The following is an 18,155-nucleotide window of genomic DNA, read 5'->3' as shown; positions in this document are numbered from 1 at the left end:
AGAAGTAGAAGCTTGAATGTTTGAGATGCTGGAAAGGAGGAGAAAGAGCTTTAATGGTAGAAATGAATGAATGGGTAAGAAGCTTGAATGTTATAAAGCTTAAATAATTTGTTTTGAGAACTTTTAAAAAAATGAAGAATGAGGAAGAGGGAAGGGTCTGGCGCGGGATATGAAACAAAAGCGTTTGGAGATGCATCTTTGAACCATCCACTAATTTTTGAATAAATGGTGTTTACGGACACACATTTTTTGACATACCTTTTACGTATACGGAGATGCATCTTCGGATTAAATTTTGGTATAATTGGGTGCCTCTTTAATGTGTCTTAAAGATTCACATAAAAAAGGTGTGTCCGAAGATGCATCTCTAGGCGCTAGGGGCAACTGTAACTTTTTACCGTGGTGGGGGAACAGGCATAAGGGTGGAAAGAGAAACTCCTTAAATTTTACCATTAACTACTATATATTTTTGTTTCTAAGCCTTTTAATGAATTGATATATGAATTAAATTTTATATTTTTTATTATTGGAGTTTGATTGAAAATATTAATGTTGAAGTCAAGACTTCTTTTTGAATTGTGGAGGATATTCTTGACTCTTTTTTGTAATTTAATGAATGATGACTTTGATGTGTTCATACTTGGTTGCTTCAACTTTATGCTTTTATTTTGTGAGACGTGATTTTGAATTATTTAGGATATTTTTCACTTTGATTACTTAGTTGCTATTACTGGTAAATTTTGAATAATATATGTAATTCTAGTTCTAAATATTACTGTAATACAATTTTGATTTTTGCAAATATTTTTATTATAAATTTTATAGAATATTTAGACATTTGATATTAAAAATAGCACTAATAGGGCTAAACTATTTTTCAAAAAAAATAGTTGAGTTTTTTTTTTGAAAAAAAATATGGCACATCATTTATAATTATACAAAAGAAAAGGAAAATTATGGATGATCCAATGTCCAACCGAATATAATCCACAAATTTACAATTTTGTTCAATACATCAATGTTATGGGTGGTTACTTTACATCATCCAAACCAATATACTTTATGTGGTTTGGATTTTTTGGTCAAACCCAACGTAAACTGACCCATCTAAACCCCTAAGATTGACTATGCATTCTAATTAATTTCATAAGTTAAAGATAGGCATGACAACATAACTCATATATACGGGTACCCACACAAACTCGTCCCGAATATAACGGGGAAACCCACTTTGATTGGGTTTGAGTTTGGGTTTGGGTTTTTCCGATTATAAAATATGGGTATGAGTCGGGTAATGGGGACACTAGTACCCACCCCGAACTCGCCTTGTTCATTTTATTATGTACTTTACTATTTTAGTTTTGATAATTTAGAATATTAAATATGTGGTTAATGTTTTGATATTTTGATTTGTATTTATTATTTAAAATATTTGAAATATATGCATGAAATTTTTTTGAGATTTTTTTTTATTTTATCATTTAGAATTTAATTTAATTTTGAAAAATAAATATTTTTATTAAAAAAAGAATTTTACTAAATAGTTGGTGGAGAGGCGGGGATACTTGAACCGAACCTGAATCCTTTTGGGACAAATTTGAATTTCGATTCTTCATTCTCGATGGAGATTGGGGCGGAGAACTGAGATTATTTTAGGATTTTGGGTTTGGGTTTGGGGAGATAAAAATTGTCTCTTACCCACCCCGATTCCTAGTTAAAGGCATAAAGACAAAATCATACTTTATTACCTTTTAGCAATGCAACATGATTATTGTTAAGAAACTGAAAGTAGCTCATGAAAGAGCTATGAAACTACGAACAAATAGTAAAACTCTATTGAAAGAGCTTGAGAGGAGAAGATAAGAGTGAAGCATGAAGATTTCGTTATACTTTGCTTAACCTTCAATGTACGTGGAAAGGTAAATATATAGATGATGAGTAAGATCTCATAACTGCATAACAAACTCACTAACCACATATAACTAACTTTCCTAAAATAGTAAACTAATAACAAATTTACAAAGGTTTCTAATAAAGGAAATTTGCACCAAGATGAAAGCTAAAACTATTATTTCAACATCCTCCCTCAAGCTTAAGCATGGTAGATATCTAGCATGCCAAGGTTGGAAATGAAGTTCTGGAACTTGTTTGTGGTCAAAGGCTTTGCGAGAAAATCAACTAGTTGTTCTTGGGAATCTATTGGAAGTAACTTTAAGACACCTTGCTTAAATTTCTCTCTCACAACATGACAATCAATCTCAAGGTACTTTGTCCTCTCATAAAAGACATGATTTGATGATATATGAAAGGCACTTTGATTGTAGCAATACAAGTTGGAGTCTTGGAACATGTGATTTGAAGATCCTTCCAAATGTAGAGCAGCCAAATTAGTTCACAAGTTGCCGAGTCAAGGGCTCTATACTCTGCCTCTGAAGATGATCGGGCAATTGTTTGTTGCTTTTTGGCTTTCCATGAAACAAGAGATGAATCTATGAAAAAGTAATAACCTGATGTAGATCTCCTTGAATTAACACGGCTTGCTATGTCTGCATCGGAATATTCCAATATCTGCAATGTCGAAGTTCTAGGAAACATCAAACCTCTTTCAGGATTCCCTTTTAAGTATCTGATAACTCTACATGCTGCATGATAATGAACTTGGCTTGGACAATACAGAAATTGACTTAGTTGTTGTGTGGCAAGATATTGCCAAGTCTTGTATTGTTTAAGTACAATAATCTGCCAATTAATCTTCTGTAGGCAGTGATATCTTCACAAGGTTTATTATTGTCTTGAAACAGTTTTATTGAAGGATTAAGAGACGTGTCAATGGGTTTTGAAGCCAACAATTGTGTGTCATTAAATAAGTCTAGCAATACTTTTTTTGTGAAATGATAATACCATCTTTAGAATGGGTCACCTCAAGACCAATGAAGTATTTCAAAATTCCTAGGTCTTTGATCTTGAAAGCATTATGAAATATCTGTTTAATATGGTCAAACTCAGATAGTGATGTACCTGCCAAAATGATATCATCAACATAAACAAAAAGGATTGTGATGTGTTCATTCCTTGATAGGGTAAACATAAAATAATCTAAGTTGGACTGAGCATAACCAAGATTGGTCAGTAGTGATGTGAGTTTTTCATACCACTTCCAGTTGGCCTGTTTCAATCCATAAGGGCTTTTCACTAGTTTGCAAACTTGGTTTGGCTTGCTGCATGTATTACCTTGAGGAACACACATGTAAACATCCTCCTCTAGGTCACCATGCAAGAATGCATTATTCATATCAAGTTGATGTAAATGCCAATTCTTGATGGATGCTACTGTAAGCAGAATTCTGAATGTGGACAGTTTTGCCACGGGAGAAAAGGTATCAAAAAAATTCAAACCTTCTACTTGACTATACCCTTTTGGAACTAGCCGTGCCCGAATATCATGTTAAGAAATATGGTTGGATCTAACTTAACCCTACAAAATTGACTTGTAATGAGGATTGCCCTTACTTATAAAGACATGTTCAAGCCATATATTATTCGATGTGAGACTCTTAACACATCCTCTCACGCCCAAGATCGGACATCTGAAACGTGAAAATAAATGGTGGATGACCTGATAGTGAAAACCTAAGAGTAGGTGGTCCACCGAATCTTAAATGAGACTCTTGATAGCATGTTAAAAAACTAAAAATAGTTCATAAAAGAGATATGAAACTATGATCCAACAGTAAAACTTCATTAAAGAAACTTGAGAAAAGAAGATAAGAGTGAAGCATGAAGATTTCGTTATACTTTGCCTAATTTTCAATGTACATGAAAAGGTGATTATATAGGTGATCAGTAAGATCTCATAGTTGCGTAACAACCTCACTAACCCCCTCTGTAACTAACTTTTCTAAAGTAGTAAACTACTAACAAATTTTCAAAATTTTCTAATAAAAGAAAGTTGCAACAAGATGAAAGCTAAAACTATTATTTCAACAATTATAGTAAATACTTATGGCACGGATCATAGCCCCCTATCCAGAGTCATAGCCCCCTATCCAGAGTCGGTCCAATCATTTTGGAAGCTTCGTTCTAATTTTAAAATTCGGCTCAAATTTTAAAAAATTATATAATTAAGAAAACATATCAAAAAATAATTATGTATTAATCAAAAGTAAATTTAATTATAATTATTTTGAGTTTTGATCAATCTCAATTTTTGTATATATTGAATTTTTACCATAGTATTTTTTTTATTAAGTTTTTATTACAATATTAATTTATTTCTATTAATATTTAGGGGAAAAAATTAGATACTCCAAAATTTGAGGTCTTCCAAAATTTAGGGTCATGTGTTGTAGTGTTTATTGCACTTGCACGGGATCGGTCTTGTCCGTATAGTATATTTGAAGTAAAATAATGGGCCAGTTTGTTTTAGCTTTAAAAAAATGAATTTTTTCTTTGTATTTTTGAAAATGGATTCTACAAAAATATTTTTCAAAATATTATAAGTTTTTCTAAATTTGTTTTTTATAAATTAAAAGATTGAATTATTCATTCTATAACATAAATGTACATTATTGAAGATCAAAACATAGTCAAAATCATAACTTTTTTAAAAAAATTTATTTTAAAAATTATTTTTATGAAAACCTATTTGAAATAGCTTCAAAATTAAGTGATTTTTTAAAAATTTAATATCCAAAAAAAGTTTCGATAAAATGATGAAATATTTAAAATAACATTTTAAGAATAACTATTCAGTATTATTACAAACAAATTTAGACTCAAAACTACAGATTTTCATTTTAAGAAGAATCACTTCTAAAAACAAAATTAATTTTAATTTTAAAAAATTAATATATACTTCTTCTAAAGTCACTTTTATATTTCTAAAAATGAAAGGAAACATATACCAAATAAATATCTATCATATACCAAATAAATCTCTATTTATAGGACCCTCTCAACTAGATCCTAGAGAATAAGAATATTTCAATGATTTTCTTATATTTTACTCATTAATTCTTTAATATTAGTGTTTGAGACTAAATTGATAATAAGTGATTAAATATTATGACCAGCTTGATAGTAACTGGTATAATATTTGAATTTTACAGATAGTAAGCAATAGTAAGATATAAGGACTATTTTTAACATTTTTATGGAGCTAATTTTTAAAAAATATTTATCCATGTTTGTTCACAACAATTAAATTTTATCTTATCAAAGAGAATCGATTATATGAATCAAATTCTCCCACAATATTATGGGCCCGTTTGTTTTGACATTTTTTTAAATGATTTTTATAGTGTTACATATTTTAGTATAAAAAAAGTTTACAAAAAAAACTTTTTATAAAAGCTTCAAATGAAAATTTGATTTGAAATTCTTAAAATGTTATTTTATGTATTTTATCATTTTATCGAAACTTTTTTTGGATATTAAATATTCAAAATATCACTTAAATTTAAAGTTATTTCAAATAGCTTTTTATAAAAATCATTTTAAAATACAACTTTTTGAAAAAATTGTGATTTTGGCTATGTTTTGATCTTCAATAATGTATATTTATGTTATAGAATGAACAATTCAATCTTTTAATTTATAAAAAACAAATTTAGAAAAATTTATAATATTTTAAAAAATATTTATGTAGAATCAATTTTCAAAAATATAAAGAAAAAATCCATTTTTTTAAAGATAAAACAAAATGACCCTATATTTAAAGTTGTTATTCTCAAGATCTTCTTAATAATTTTTTTATATCTTTCTTTATTTTTAATTGTTGATTCTCTTTATTTTTAATTGTTTGATTTCTTGCAACAAAATCTATAAAAAAAATTACATTTATAAATTATCTAAGTCTATTTTCTACCATCTTTTTTTATTATAGGTGTTATCCCAACACACTCTTTAATATTGACATTCGCAATATTATATTGTCTATTTTTACCACACGTCTAATGCAACATATTTATTTGTACTAAATTTATTTTATTCTTATATTTATTTTCAACCGTTCAATATTTCATCTCGTACAACTTCGCATGTTTTACCGTTGTCCAATAAAATCTTCTTTCAACTTAAGTGATACCTTGTGTCACATAAAACCCTTGAAATTTGATGGTTTACCTCCTCTCTTAATTTTCCATCTTTTTGTATTACAGACTCATGATATTTAAATAATGTGACTTGTGGGATGATATGATCCCTTTAACTTTTATATTTGAAATATTTTTCTTTTTATTGAAGTTATATTTCATATACTCCATTTTATTTCTGATTAGACAAAATTCATGTGTTTTATCGTCTTCAACCTCTTATTCAAATCTTACTTCGATATTATAAAAAAAACATATATCTCAATACTAACTTTTGGATGTGTTCCGTGACTACATTCAAAATTAAAATAAAAAGATAGAGAATTAAGATTAAACCTTTGATACAATCTTATTGTAATAGAGAAATTATTTGTCTCTCCGTCTGATGTATGCACAATAGTTGACACATATTTAATATAAAACAATCCTAAATCATTTCTTATGGCTCTCCACGAAACTTCAATCATGAAAATATTATTTCTAGAAATATTATTACCTAAAATTTTATTTTTATCAATATGTTTGACAAATAATTATAATTTCATGAATGTTTATTAAATTTATTTTATTTAAAATTTAGAAATAAAAAATGTTAAAATAATGAAAGAGTAGATAGTTATAGTCGCTTATCATTTATTTCTCTAGAAATGTAAGACTCGTCTTCTTTATCATGAAAATGAAAAATAAAAAATTTAAAAGTAAATCAAATCTTAAAAATAAAAAGTATCTAAAAATAATTTGTGAAAACATGAAACAAACCTAAGAATATGAGACTTTCAACCACATATTTTTTAGAATAAAATTTGAATTCATAAAATAAACACTCCCATGATGTAAGAAACTAGTTTGATTAAGAGACGTTTGAGAGTGTCTACTCAAAATAAAATACTTCTATTTTTACAAACAAAAAAAAAATTCAAAAAAGTGAACCAATAAAATAATTAGAAATATCATTAAACTATTAAATAAATATATTTAAGTGGAAAAACACATTTTCAAACCTGCATCATCTCATATATTCACATTAGTAAAAAAAATATAAAAGTGCAATATTTATAAGAATGATTAGAGATTAATCAAAAATAATAATTAAAGATGAGTGATCTTTTATTTTATTTTAAAAATCATTATTAAATGATAGAAAAAAATAAATTGAAAGTGAATTATTAGTAATTGTTACTCTTTGTCTAAAACAAGACAGCTTTTAAGATTTTTATATACATACTAAAAAATATAAAAAAAAATTACCAAATAATCTTATTATATGTTAGTGTGTTTTTCACCATCGTAAATATAAAATTAAATATAATATTTTAAGAATAGTGTATATAGTATTAATTTGAAAACATAACAGAACAAATTAATTCATATTTGAAAGTAAAAATGATACTAATTTTAGAACAATATTTTATTTATAAAGTGAGATTTTTTAAAAGGAGGGAGTAGTGTAGGTTGCACACACTAGAAGAATCCTTTGTAAAATAACTATTTTAATGACGATGAAATTGTTCAATTTGTAGCCGTGTTTAACTTTGCTGCTTGACTAGTCTCATCATCAAAGCCATGACATGAGTTCTCTTCTTTGAATTCCTTGTCATACAATGCAAGAACAAACACTTTCCATGTCTAGTTTACATTCCACAAAGCTGTGCTCTGATTGGTTGGTGTTTTGTGAGGTGTTCTTTTTCAGTGAGGAAATGTGAAGAGAACAACCTTTACATAACAGGGGAATTGTGGAATTTTGCTCCGCTAATGAGGGAAAAGAAAGTACAAGTGGCTACATATCCTTGACCACTAAAATGGATAAACTAAGTGCAATTGGGTCCTTGATGCATCTTTGGCACTGTACATAACATTGCCAACTAGTACAAGTTTGATGAGGAACACTAATATGCCCCAACAAGAAAACACTCAGCATATGCTCTAAAATAGCAACAGACCATGATATCTCCTTTCCAACTTTTCATCAACATTATTGGATACAATCAGGGTGCCATTATTTCCCACAAAACATCATATCAAAAAGCAATGAAAAACCAACCTAACTCTACTTTATATGTATATATATGCCAAAGCTCACAAGTCAGATCCTACTTCACTATCAAGTGGAATATAAAAGGTTATAATAAACAACTAATTCATATTCCAATAACCAAAGTGGATAAACATCAAGACTTCATCTTGAAAACACGTCCTACTCAAAAAGTATAGATTTGTGAAATTGGGTAAAGCATATATTGGCAGGCAGTTCAAATAAACTGTGATTCGATTTCGATTTTGACAGTGGATGGTAAGATTTAGCATTGTCAACCATATATTTAGATGGCTATTCCCAAGTTAGCCAAGAAAGGTTGGGACTTTGTAAGGAGAAAAGAGGAAAAGGGGTAAGAGATTATAGTGGGGAATCATGAGCTTGAAAGGGGGTTAACAGTGAAGATGACATAAGCATTGTTCTCTACAGAACCAAGCATCATTGGGTGGGGTTATTGATTGGGATGACATAAAATAAACAAACATCCCATCTAACTTCCATTACACTCTGATACATTTGTCTTATAGTTTTTTTCTTATTTGAAACTAACCTTAAAAGGGATTCTAATAAGCCTTTTCTTATCTACTCAACTTACCTTGAACACCAGAACACATCCAGGATGATCGAGGGAGATGAAACAACTCTTGCAGCAACAGCCAAGGAACAACCAGGTGAAGTGATGGACAGAGATAAGAACAACGATGATGGAAGTGAACATGACGATGATCCCAAAGAGTGGTTAAACCTGAGCTTAGGAGGCACTTCACTCTCAACAGCTGAAGACCCTGATTCACAATCAAGACCGGCCAAAGTTTTTTCGTGCAATTTTTGCATGAGAAAGTTCTTTAGTTCACAAGCATTAGGAGGTCATCAGAATGCTCACAAAAGGGAAAGAGGTGCAGCCAGAAGATATCAATCCCAGAGTCAGAGGACGATGGCAGTAATGAGCTTGTCAATGAACAATCCAATGTTTCGATCGCTTGGTGTCCAGGCTCATTCACTAGTGCATAAGCCATGTAGAGGAGGAACTATGGTGGCCCCAAGCTTTCAAGAAGCATATGCAGCAGGGCTTGGAATGGCTTGTACACCTTTCACATCTGAATATCATACTGATCAGGTGTGGCCAGGCAGCTTTCGTATGGTTTCACAACAGTCCCAGCCACCACAGGAATCACACAAGCTTGATTTAGACCTCAGACTCTGATAATTTGTTGGCTCCCCTTGAAGTTTTATCCTCCTTTTCAACCTGAAGAACTTTTTCATTGATCTAAGCAGGACAAATACCCATCAAAAGAAAATAAGCAGGACGCTTACTCAGGTAGGAGACCCTTGATCTGGAAGAGTCAAATAACTTAGCAAATGGTACTGCATAGTTATGATAGGAGATTTAGTGATTTATAGTTTCTACTATATGTACATGACTACATGTTAAGCGCTATAAAAACCAAATTATAACACCCTAGCTATCTATAGTAGTTACTTAATGCTTGAAGTAATTCCTGATGTGCTGTGCTCACTATACATGTTACATTGTTACTAGCCTAGGAAATGTGAGACTTTGCTACCTAGCCTTAAAAAGCTGACTTCCAACGTCTTAGCTAACCTTATGTTCAAAATTTTGCTCGCAAGGACTAATGCAACACTTTACTATTTGGGATTTGGGTTCACAACAATCAATAATTCCCGTAGTTAACTGATCGATAGAGGTCAGATTTGACAAATCGGCAACTCAAAATCTCAACCCCCCAATCTTCATAACTCAAAATCTCAAACATCCAAATCTGTTATCCAGTATTTGAATGTTTAGTGTTTTCAAGAAGGGATGCTTCCATATAGGTTGCTAGAGAGCTTCAAATCTAAAATCAGCAAACTAAGATGGAATTCAATTGAAACTTTGAAGCCTCGTGAGTGGATGCTTACTGACATCCATCAGTGGACAGGAAAAGAAATAGAGTTGTTTTCAGTACTCCAAAGTCAGTATGTTATTCCTATTCAAAATTTATGGGGCTTTCTCTATAATTATAGCTATGTTGAAAGTAAAAGTCAAGTGACCAGTGTCAAATATGGATACAAATATTATGTAAGCATATGAAGAGTATGAGAGATTCATAATTTGGTAAGCCTATAATATGATTTGTTATCCAATAAAATACACTAATAATACTGAAAAATGAACCAAACTATTGGATGTGAAGTTTGTCAGTAAGTCAAACAAACCATCCTTAAATGATTAGCATGCGAGTGTCTGCTCAGTTCCACACATTACCTTCTCCACAAGTTTAAGCTCCCACATTTTGTAAAAGTACAAAACAAATGTTGCATGCATCTCAACCCGAGCTCATCCCATAAGAAGCAAGTGATGATTTCAACAGTCTTGGCATAAGTTAGAATAAAATATAAACAAGATAACAACTTATCAGAATCCCTGAAGGACATTTACAGCCTTATAACTTTAAGAGGAAAATACAAGCTTTTGGGTCGCACGCTTGACAATGGGGAGCTTCTGGCTGATGATGTTTGGATCACTATACGCTGCAGAATCAAAAGGGTGCCCTTTCTGCATCAATCAATCAGATAGTCAAGTACAATTAGAAATACAACAATAAATTGTAACTATATTATAATTGTAAATAATACACCTGCCAACATAATGAAAGAGAAATAAGAACAGTAAGAGATTAAAATGAAAACATACTGCAACAACCAAGCTTTATCCCACTAAGTGGGGTCGGCTACATGGATCAAATTCCGCCATAATGTTCTATCCAAGACCATGCTTCTATCCAATTCGTTAATCTCGAGATCCTTAATAGTTCTTATAGTCTTTCTAGGTCTTCCTCTACATCTAGTTGTTTGACTCCCCTCCATCTAAAAACATAGTGGGGGAAAAAACTAAAACTAATATAATACGGGTCTATCAGAAGCTGACAGCCACCAGGCATTCAGATGGCTGTAGTTGACTAATTGCCATGAGGCTTGTTCATTGACATTTTGAGTTGAGCAGATTGCAAGGGAAAGAATGAGCAATAATAGAGATTCCTCAGGAGAGAAAAAAGAAACTACTCTAAAATGAGTATGAGTGCAGTGTATTTACCCTTGCATTTCAATGGGTTAGGAGCATGATATATTTTCAATTGAATTAGTGGTATATACACACCCTTATAATAAGAGTAAAATTTAATATCATTTGGGTACTGAGCAAATATCTCTTTTGATAGTTTTTCCGAACAAAATTGTTCTCGAACACTTATAATTGTCATTTATATAGCGTATTTTCAGCTTTAGTTTGGAGCACTCTGAGTCAGAGTAGTGAGAGTTAAGTATCCTCGCTTATTTATTGATCAGTGCAAAAGCAGCTTGCTTTTGATTTAGTAGCTCAAAATGAGTGCTATCTTTCATAATCAGCTAGCTGTTTAGGGCATTCTAATCGATTACTACACTAACAAGTTCTTGGCTATAAAAAATGAGAGATTCCACAAATCCTTCTCTGAATCAACGATTCAAGTATTCAGCTACTACGCCAACTAGAGGTATCCATTTTAACTGGATAAGTGAGATATCCATATCCGATTACAAAAAAAACGGATAACTTTATTCAAGCTTTTGACCAGTTCATATTTTGGTTTTGTCGGACATCCATACCCAAGTTGTTGGATACACATAACTGAAAATATAACCATATTTTAAAATGTTATCCATATAAAAAAAATATCTCACTTTTTGAAAAAAAAATCTCAAAACGATGATAGTTAGACACCACTTTTACTAAACCTACACTGTCTCCTCCATATTCTACAGTCTCTCTCTAAAATGTTAGATCAATAAAAATCTCTCAAAATTGATTGAAATGTGATTTTGATGACACATCCCCCGTTTATTCTCCATTAATCTTATAAAACTTCACAAAATATGAAATAAAACCATCAAAAACTGAGAAACCAATTTGCCCCATTTTCTTCTCTGTGAACCATGTACTGTGCTGCATCCATAAAACCTTACAAGCCACGAATATTAATTCAGCACACCACGCAAATTGGAGAATAAATTGACAAATCCTTGTAAAGCTTCAATTACCGTTGAGCTTGCAGATCTAGACGAGTATGCGGTCTTCTTTGAGATCTGAGTTGTTTCTATTGATGCGCTGAAATCCAATCATGCATTCTAAGATCATTCATGAGTACTCTTGTTTTATCATATTGTTTTATATTATTCAACGATAATTTTTTTGAGATATCCTTTTGCTTTTGATCCCTCAAGAACACCATAGGCAACACAAAAGTTGTTTATGTATCAGAATATATTTGTTTGTAAAAAAAATATTTTTTTGTAATTATTAAGGTATCTAGATCTTTTGATTAGTTCTTGTATTTAAAATAATTAAATCTATTCATTTCTCTGAGCAGGTTTTCATTTTCTTGGTTCGGACAGCTTCTTAGTTAGTTGCATATAAATATGAACAAAACCGGTTTATATTGGATAAATCCTATTATGAAACGAGTTCTATTTTCTAAAACCAGTTTCTGAAAACGGTTATAAAATTATATCCATTTTTTGGATTGTTATTTGGATATGGTTTGGATTCTACAAAACCTAAATCATGAACACCCCTAATACCAACATGACTTCAGCAACCAAAAGTTAGAGTTCGTCAACATTATTTAAGGTATATATAATTCAATGAGAATCCCTGTGGAGAAAAACGATTCTATCACAAGATTAAGTTTTAACTATTTCATTTGCCTATGATTGGTGTGTTATAGGAACGCCAGAGATAGAAGTAGATTCAGTGGTGCTAAACAGCTAAACCATAAACTACCAAAGCTCTTCTTTCACGATCTTGAACAACAAAAAAAGAAGCATGGATAACAGTTTTTTCAAAACAACTCCTATGGTAGACAAGGATGCAACTTTCACTCTCTTTGCACAGGTCAACGTTAGACAATGAGATTTACGTTCAGAATTCACATATGGAACATAGCATGTGATGCATAGCACAAACTTACCGCAGACAAAGCTTGAAAAGTAGATTCTCTCCAGCAGCTCTCCCGAAGTACAACAGGATTTTTGCTTACACCAAATACACAGTGCATACGAGTTTCCCTCAGTCGAATCAACACTCCATCAACTCTAAGCTGTAACAGTCCAAAATCAACCAGAAAAAATTGCAAGTTTAGGGAAAGCGTGGTGAAGCATGTAAATGTGTAGCTGACACGGTGACATTCATATCCAAGTCAGTCTAAAGCATTATAGATCCTTAGAAATAACTTCAGTATCATATATTTTATCATTTATTATTTATGATAAACAATCACAAAATCAAAAATAAGAATAATAACAACGTAATAAGCAATCCGCTTTGCATAGCTTCACTTAAAAAACTTTATGAAGTTTAGTATATGAAGAGCGAGTAGCTCACCCAGAATTGCAAGAGAAGAAACCAAGAACTTGGCATGACTCTCTACAAAACCAAAAAGTGACATCATCAGTCATTGAAAAACATAGTAATTTGCACAATAAAAAATGAGCTCTCTATCAACAGAAGAAAACAAATCATTGTTTACCACTTTTACAGTAAGAAGTGATACTCCATTATCAGCGAGTTCATCTTCATATAACACCACCTGTTCATGATGAGAATTCATTCTGATGAAATAGAAATACCATAAAGGAAGAAAAAGTGGACAATTTACTGCATATCAAATACTCAGGAAAGTAAACATGAATACATATATTACCGTTCTGGGACATTATTAATAAACATATAGCATGTTTCACTAGCAAAGAATTGCATGGTCAACTTGTAAAAATGAAGCACAGCAGTAAAGAACTGATGGGGCTTTAACATAAGAAGATTTGTTCACTAAAACAGTCGTGTCTACAGACGCTTGCTAAGTAATCATTTACAGTACTCACTGCCTACCTCATCATAGAAAAGTATAGGCTCCTTGGATGCCAATGCAACCAAATCAATTTGTTCCTTGCAGTCTTCCCAATGGAGATCGCCGGTTTCCTCCGATATCTTTCCACCATTCTACCATAAAAAATTAAAGACCTTGAATAACAGCGAAATACTAATATTAATGCTATTTTCCAGATTTTCTTATTAAAGCGCTAACATGTAGCTGATAGTTATGCACAAACTACAGTTTCTAGCAAGAACTCATACTACAAAAAATAATATCAAGACAACAACTCAATTAAATGAAAAGGGATACATACCAGATCTTTATCAATCTCAATAGCACCACTTCCACAATAAGGTGTTGTAAATGTATAGTCATAATCTAATATTATTTCCTCAAAGGGTTTGCTGCACATTTTTTCAAAGATAATATGAGTCTAACAGCAAGTTCATTTATATCAAATTCAAATAGATTGCACATACAATAACAAATTTAACATTCAGTTTCATAGTATATACAAATTTCCTATAAAAGCCTATCAAACATGAAAGTGCAGTTTTGCATCAAAATACTCCAAATTTTAACCTTCTAAACTTCCATTTAGCCGCTGCAGGAACTTCAACAGGTGGCAAAGCTTCCTGTTTCCATCCACATAAAGCATCAAATGCATTAAAGTGAATTTTGGTTCCACTATTCAAGTGTTTCAGAACCAAAGCATTTTCCCCAAAAACCATTTCTGGTAAATGAGAAGTCACAAGTTTCTTTTCCCACCTGAAATGCAAAGCAACACCGAAACAACCAACATCAAAACCAAAAACGCTCATTCTTTTTTCACTCAAACAAATCAATAACAAAAATTTGAAAATTTCACAAGATTGAATAAAAATTCCTAACAAGCATATAACAACATTTCTTAATTTTACTCTAGAAATTTCCAATTCGAAGTTAGTGGAATATGTGATGATTGTGTGATGCAAGAATTACTCACTCTTGAACGTTTGACGAGTTGAGTATGGAGTTCCTGCGAGACTCGATCAACCAACCATGGATGCGAATGCCTCTCCGGCCACCGTCGACGAAGATTTCGGCGTCGGCGGCTTTCAAGTCGTTCTCGTCGACTTCCAATTCCATCGTTGCTTCCTTCTTCTTTGCGCTTCGAGATTTTTATTTTTGGTCCAAAAATAAAAAGTTACTGGATCAGTGATTAATCGAGTAACAGACAATCGAATATTAGAACGTATACGGGTCGGCTCGGGTCGGCTCGGGTCGGCTCGGGTCGGCTCGGGTCGTTTTGTTTGTTTGAAATTCAATTTGGATCTTGTAGGTTTATAAGCCCATTTTAGCAATACTCTCCAGATAAATAAATGGGAAATGCTATTTCTACCCGGTGCTCCGCACCATCATGAAAAATTTAGAGTATCTTTAAAGTCCGGAGATGCATTGCAGGTAGTATCTATTTTAGTTATTTTTGCATGTCAAATCAAACAGGTACCCTCCTTGTGCTAAAAATCAATTCGAAAATACACAAAAAATGTCTTCGAAGATGTATCTTTATAAAAATAATTTATTCAAAAGTTAATGGATGGCTCGCAGATGAATCTTCATGAGGCGTCTCTGAACCATATTTCAAAATAGAATGACCTAAGATCATTCTATTTTGAACATGAAGCGTCTCTGATTATATTTTGTTCAAAATAAAATTATCTTAAAATATTATATTTTAGTGTGATTTGGATGCGTACGAGATGTATTTCCCTGACATATGAAGGACAATTTCTTTCAAAGGTGTTGGAATACACATATAAGAATGAAAATAATATTTTCCTAAATAAAATTAGTATGAAATTTAAGTTTATTTATTAATTAAGAGAAAATTTTCTTATGCACTTTACATTATCATCAAATAAATGATCCACATTCTACCAGATCATATTGATAATTTAAAATTATTTAAATAATTTGACAAATTAATAACTTTCGGTATTTTCCATTATTATTAATTAATTATAATAATAAAATGAATGATATTAAATAGTTGAATGATAAATGGATATTCAACCAAATTTAAAAGTATAGGAATGTTCACCAAAAATATATTGAACTTTATTAAGTTGATAAACACTTCTAAATTGAGCAACTCACTCTAAAAAGTAAAGTATATAATACAAATTGTTAGCAAATAAGTTAATAAATTACATTATATGCACATAGTCAATCAATTATGAATGATTAAAATTTAAATATTTTATTTTATCACTTTACCAATTACTTATCTTAGTTGTGTAAGTGAATTCTCTTACTATTCTAGACATAATTAAAATTTAAAAAGTCTAACAACTTTCATTTGGTTCTTCTTCTTAAGAAAATTTTATCTACTTAAATGAGGTTGATTAGAGATGTAAATCAAACAGACACTTATGATGTGTTTAGTTATCTTGCAAATTTTGGTTATATTGAGATTCTTGGATTTTTAGAGATATAAATCATATCCCTTTTTAAATCTTTTTTAGAGTCGGTTTGTTTTAATTTTAAAAAGATATTTTTTAAAAATATTTTTTATAAAAATATTTTTTTTATTTTTTATATTTATTTTTTATAAATTGAAAAAGCAGAAGTGCGTGTACAAGGAGAAAAGAAGAAGAAGCTCATCGATGAGCTGGAAGATGAGAGACAGAAGCATCTGACAGTCATAGAGGGTCTAAATGGTGAGATAACCCTGCTGACCTCCAAGCTGGATCAAATGACTAAATCCATCAGAATGTTGAATAAAGGAACTGACACCTTGGAAAAGATCCTAAAGATAGGACAGAAGTCTGGAACCATATCTGGTTTAGGCTTTGTGAAAAAATCCTCAGCTGAACTCAAACGCCCAAAGGCTAAAGTTCAGAAATTCAAGCGGAGGTCACATCCAATGTCTCAACATCAGGGAACCAGGATGAATAATCATCAGAAGAGGAAATTCCAGAAATGGAGATGTCACCACTGTGGTAGGCTTGGCCATATAAAAGCCTTCTGCTACAGGCTTCATGGTTACCCTAACCAAGCCCCTCATGTCAGGCCTAAGCATAAGACATATAGGCACTATGTCCCCATCAAGAAGCGACAATGGTATGCTAGGTTAGCTCACACAGCTCTAAGGGCATCTACCAGAGAAGACTGGTACTTTGACAGTGGCTGTTCAAGACATATGACTGGTATGGAGAATATATTGGCGGATATACAACCTCACACTACCAGTTATGTGACCTTTGGTGATGGTGATAAAGGAAAAATAAAAGGTGTGGGTAAGTTGGACTGCTCTGGAGTCCCAGAACTGAATAATGTACTGTTAGTAAAAGGACTGACTGCCAACCTCATCAGCATAAGCCAGCTGTGTGATCAAGGATACTATGTTCAATTCACTAAGGAGCTATGTGTTGTGACAAACGGAGATAATCAAGAAGTTATGAGAGGATCCAGATCCAAAGATAACTGCTATCTGTGGGAACCTAAGCTATCAAACTTCTCCACTATGTGCTCCTCTGCCAAGGAAGAACAGGAGGTGAAGTTGTGGCATAGACGCCTTGGTCATCTACACTTAAGGGGAATGAAAAAGATCATATCCAAGGAAGCAGTTAGAGGAATCCCAAAGCTGCTTATTGATGAAGGAAGAGTCTGTGGAGAGTGCCAGGTGGGCAAGCAAACCAAGATGTCACATCCGAAGCTGGGACATCCTACAACTTCCAGAGTTCTGGAACTGTTGCACATGGACTTAATGGGACCTATGCAGGTTGAAAGTCTGGGTGGAAAGAGATATGCATATGTGGTGGTTGATGACCATTCCAGATACACATGGATAAGCTTCATCAGAGAGAAGTCAGATACATTTGATGTCTTCAAAGACCTGTGCATCAGACTTCAAAGGGAAAAGGACAGTTGTGTTGTCTGAATTAGGAGTGATCATGGTACGGAGTTCAAAAATTCCAAGTTTGATGAGTTTTGCTCGTCTGAAGGAATAAGTCATGAGTTCTCCTCTCCTATAACTCCTCAGCAGAATGGGATAGTTGAACGAAAAAATAGAACTATTCAAGAATCTGCCAGAGCTATGATTCATGCAAAGAAGCTCCCTATGCACTTTTGGGCTGAAGC

General features: G+C 32.0%; 2 protein-coding genes across 2 annotated transcripts; one reads left to right on the top strand and one right to left on the bottom strand.

Annotated features, from left to right (window-relative positions):
• Positions 1 to 8,446: 8,446 nt before the first annotated feature.
• LOC127091441 (zinc finger protein 4) lies at positions 8,447 to 9,581 on the top strand. The gene has a single exon (XM_051030079.1). It carries the CDS (start codon positions 8,744 to 8,746, stop codon positions 9,326 to 9,328), a length of 585 nt encoding a protein of 194 aa, XP_050886036.1. The 5' UTR covers positions 8,447 to 8,743; the 3' UTR covers positions 9,329 to 9,581.
• Positions 9,582 to 10,172: 591 nt separating this feature from the next.
• On the bottom strand, positions 10,173 to 15,241 carry LOC127091440 (TIP41-like protein). The gene is made up of 8 exons (XM_051030078.1): positions 15,016 to 15,241; positions 14,613 to 14,798; positions 14,344 to 14,434; positions 14,045 to 14,155; positions 13,686 to 13,745; positions 13,541 to 13,582; positions 13,128 to 13,256; positions 10,173 to 10,681 (listed from the first exon to the last, which is right to left on the bottom strand). Exons 1-8 carry the CDS (start codon positions 15,156 to 15,158, stop codon positions 10,577 to 10,579), a joined length of 867 nt encoding a protein of 288 aa, XP_050886035.1. The 5' UTR covers positions 15,159 to 15,241; the 3' UTR covers positions 10,173 to 10,576.
• Positions 15,242 to 18,155: the final 2,914 nt, after the last annotated feature.

This window comes from Lathyrus oleraceus, chromosome 6 (assembly GCF_024323335.1).
Source record: "Lathyrus oleraceus cultivar Zhongwan6 chromosome 6, CAAS_Psat_ZW6_1.0, whole genome shotgun sequence".
NCBI classification, from domain to species: domain Eukaryota; kingdom Viridiplantae; phylum Streptophyta; class Magnoliopsida; order Fabales; family Fabaceae; genus Lathyrus; species Lathyrus oleraceus.
This window is presented reverse-complemented; position numbering and strand designations above follow the sequence as displayed.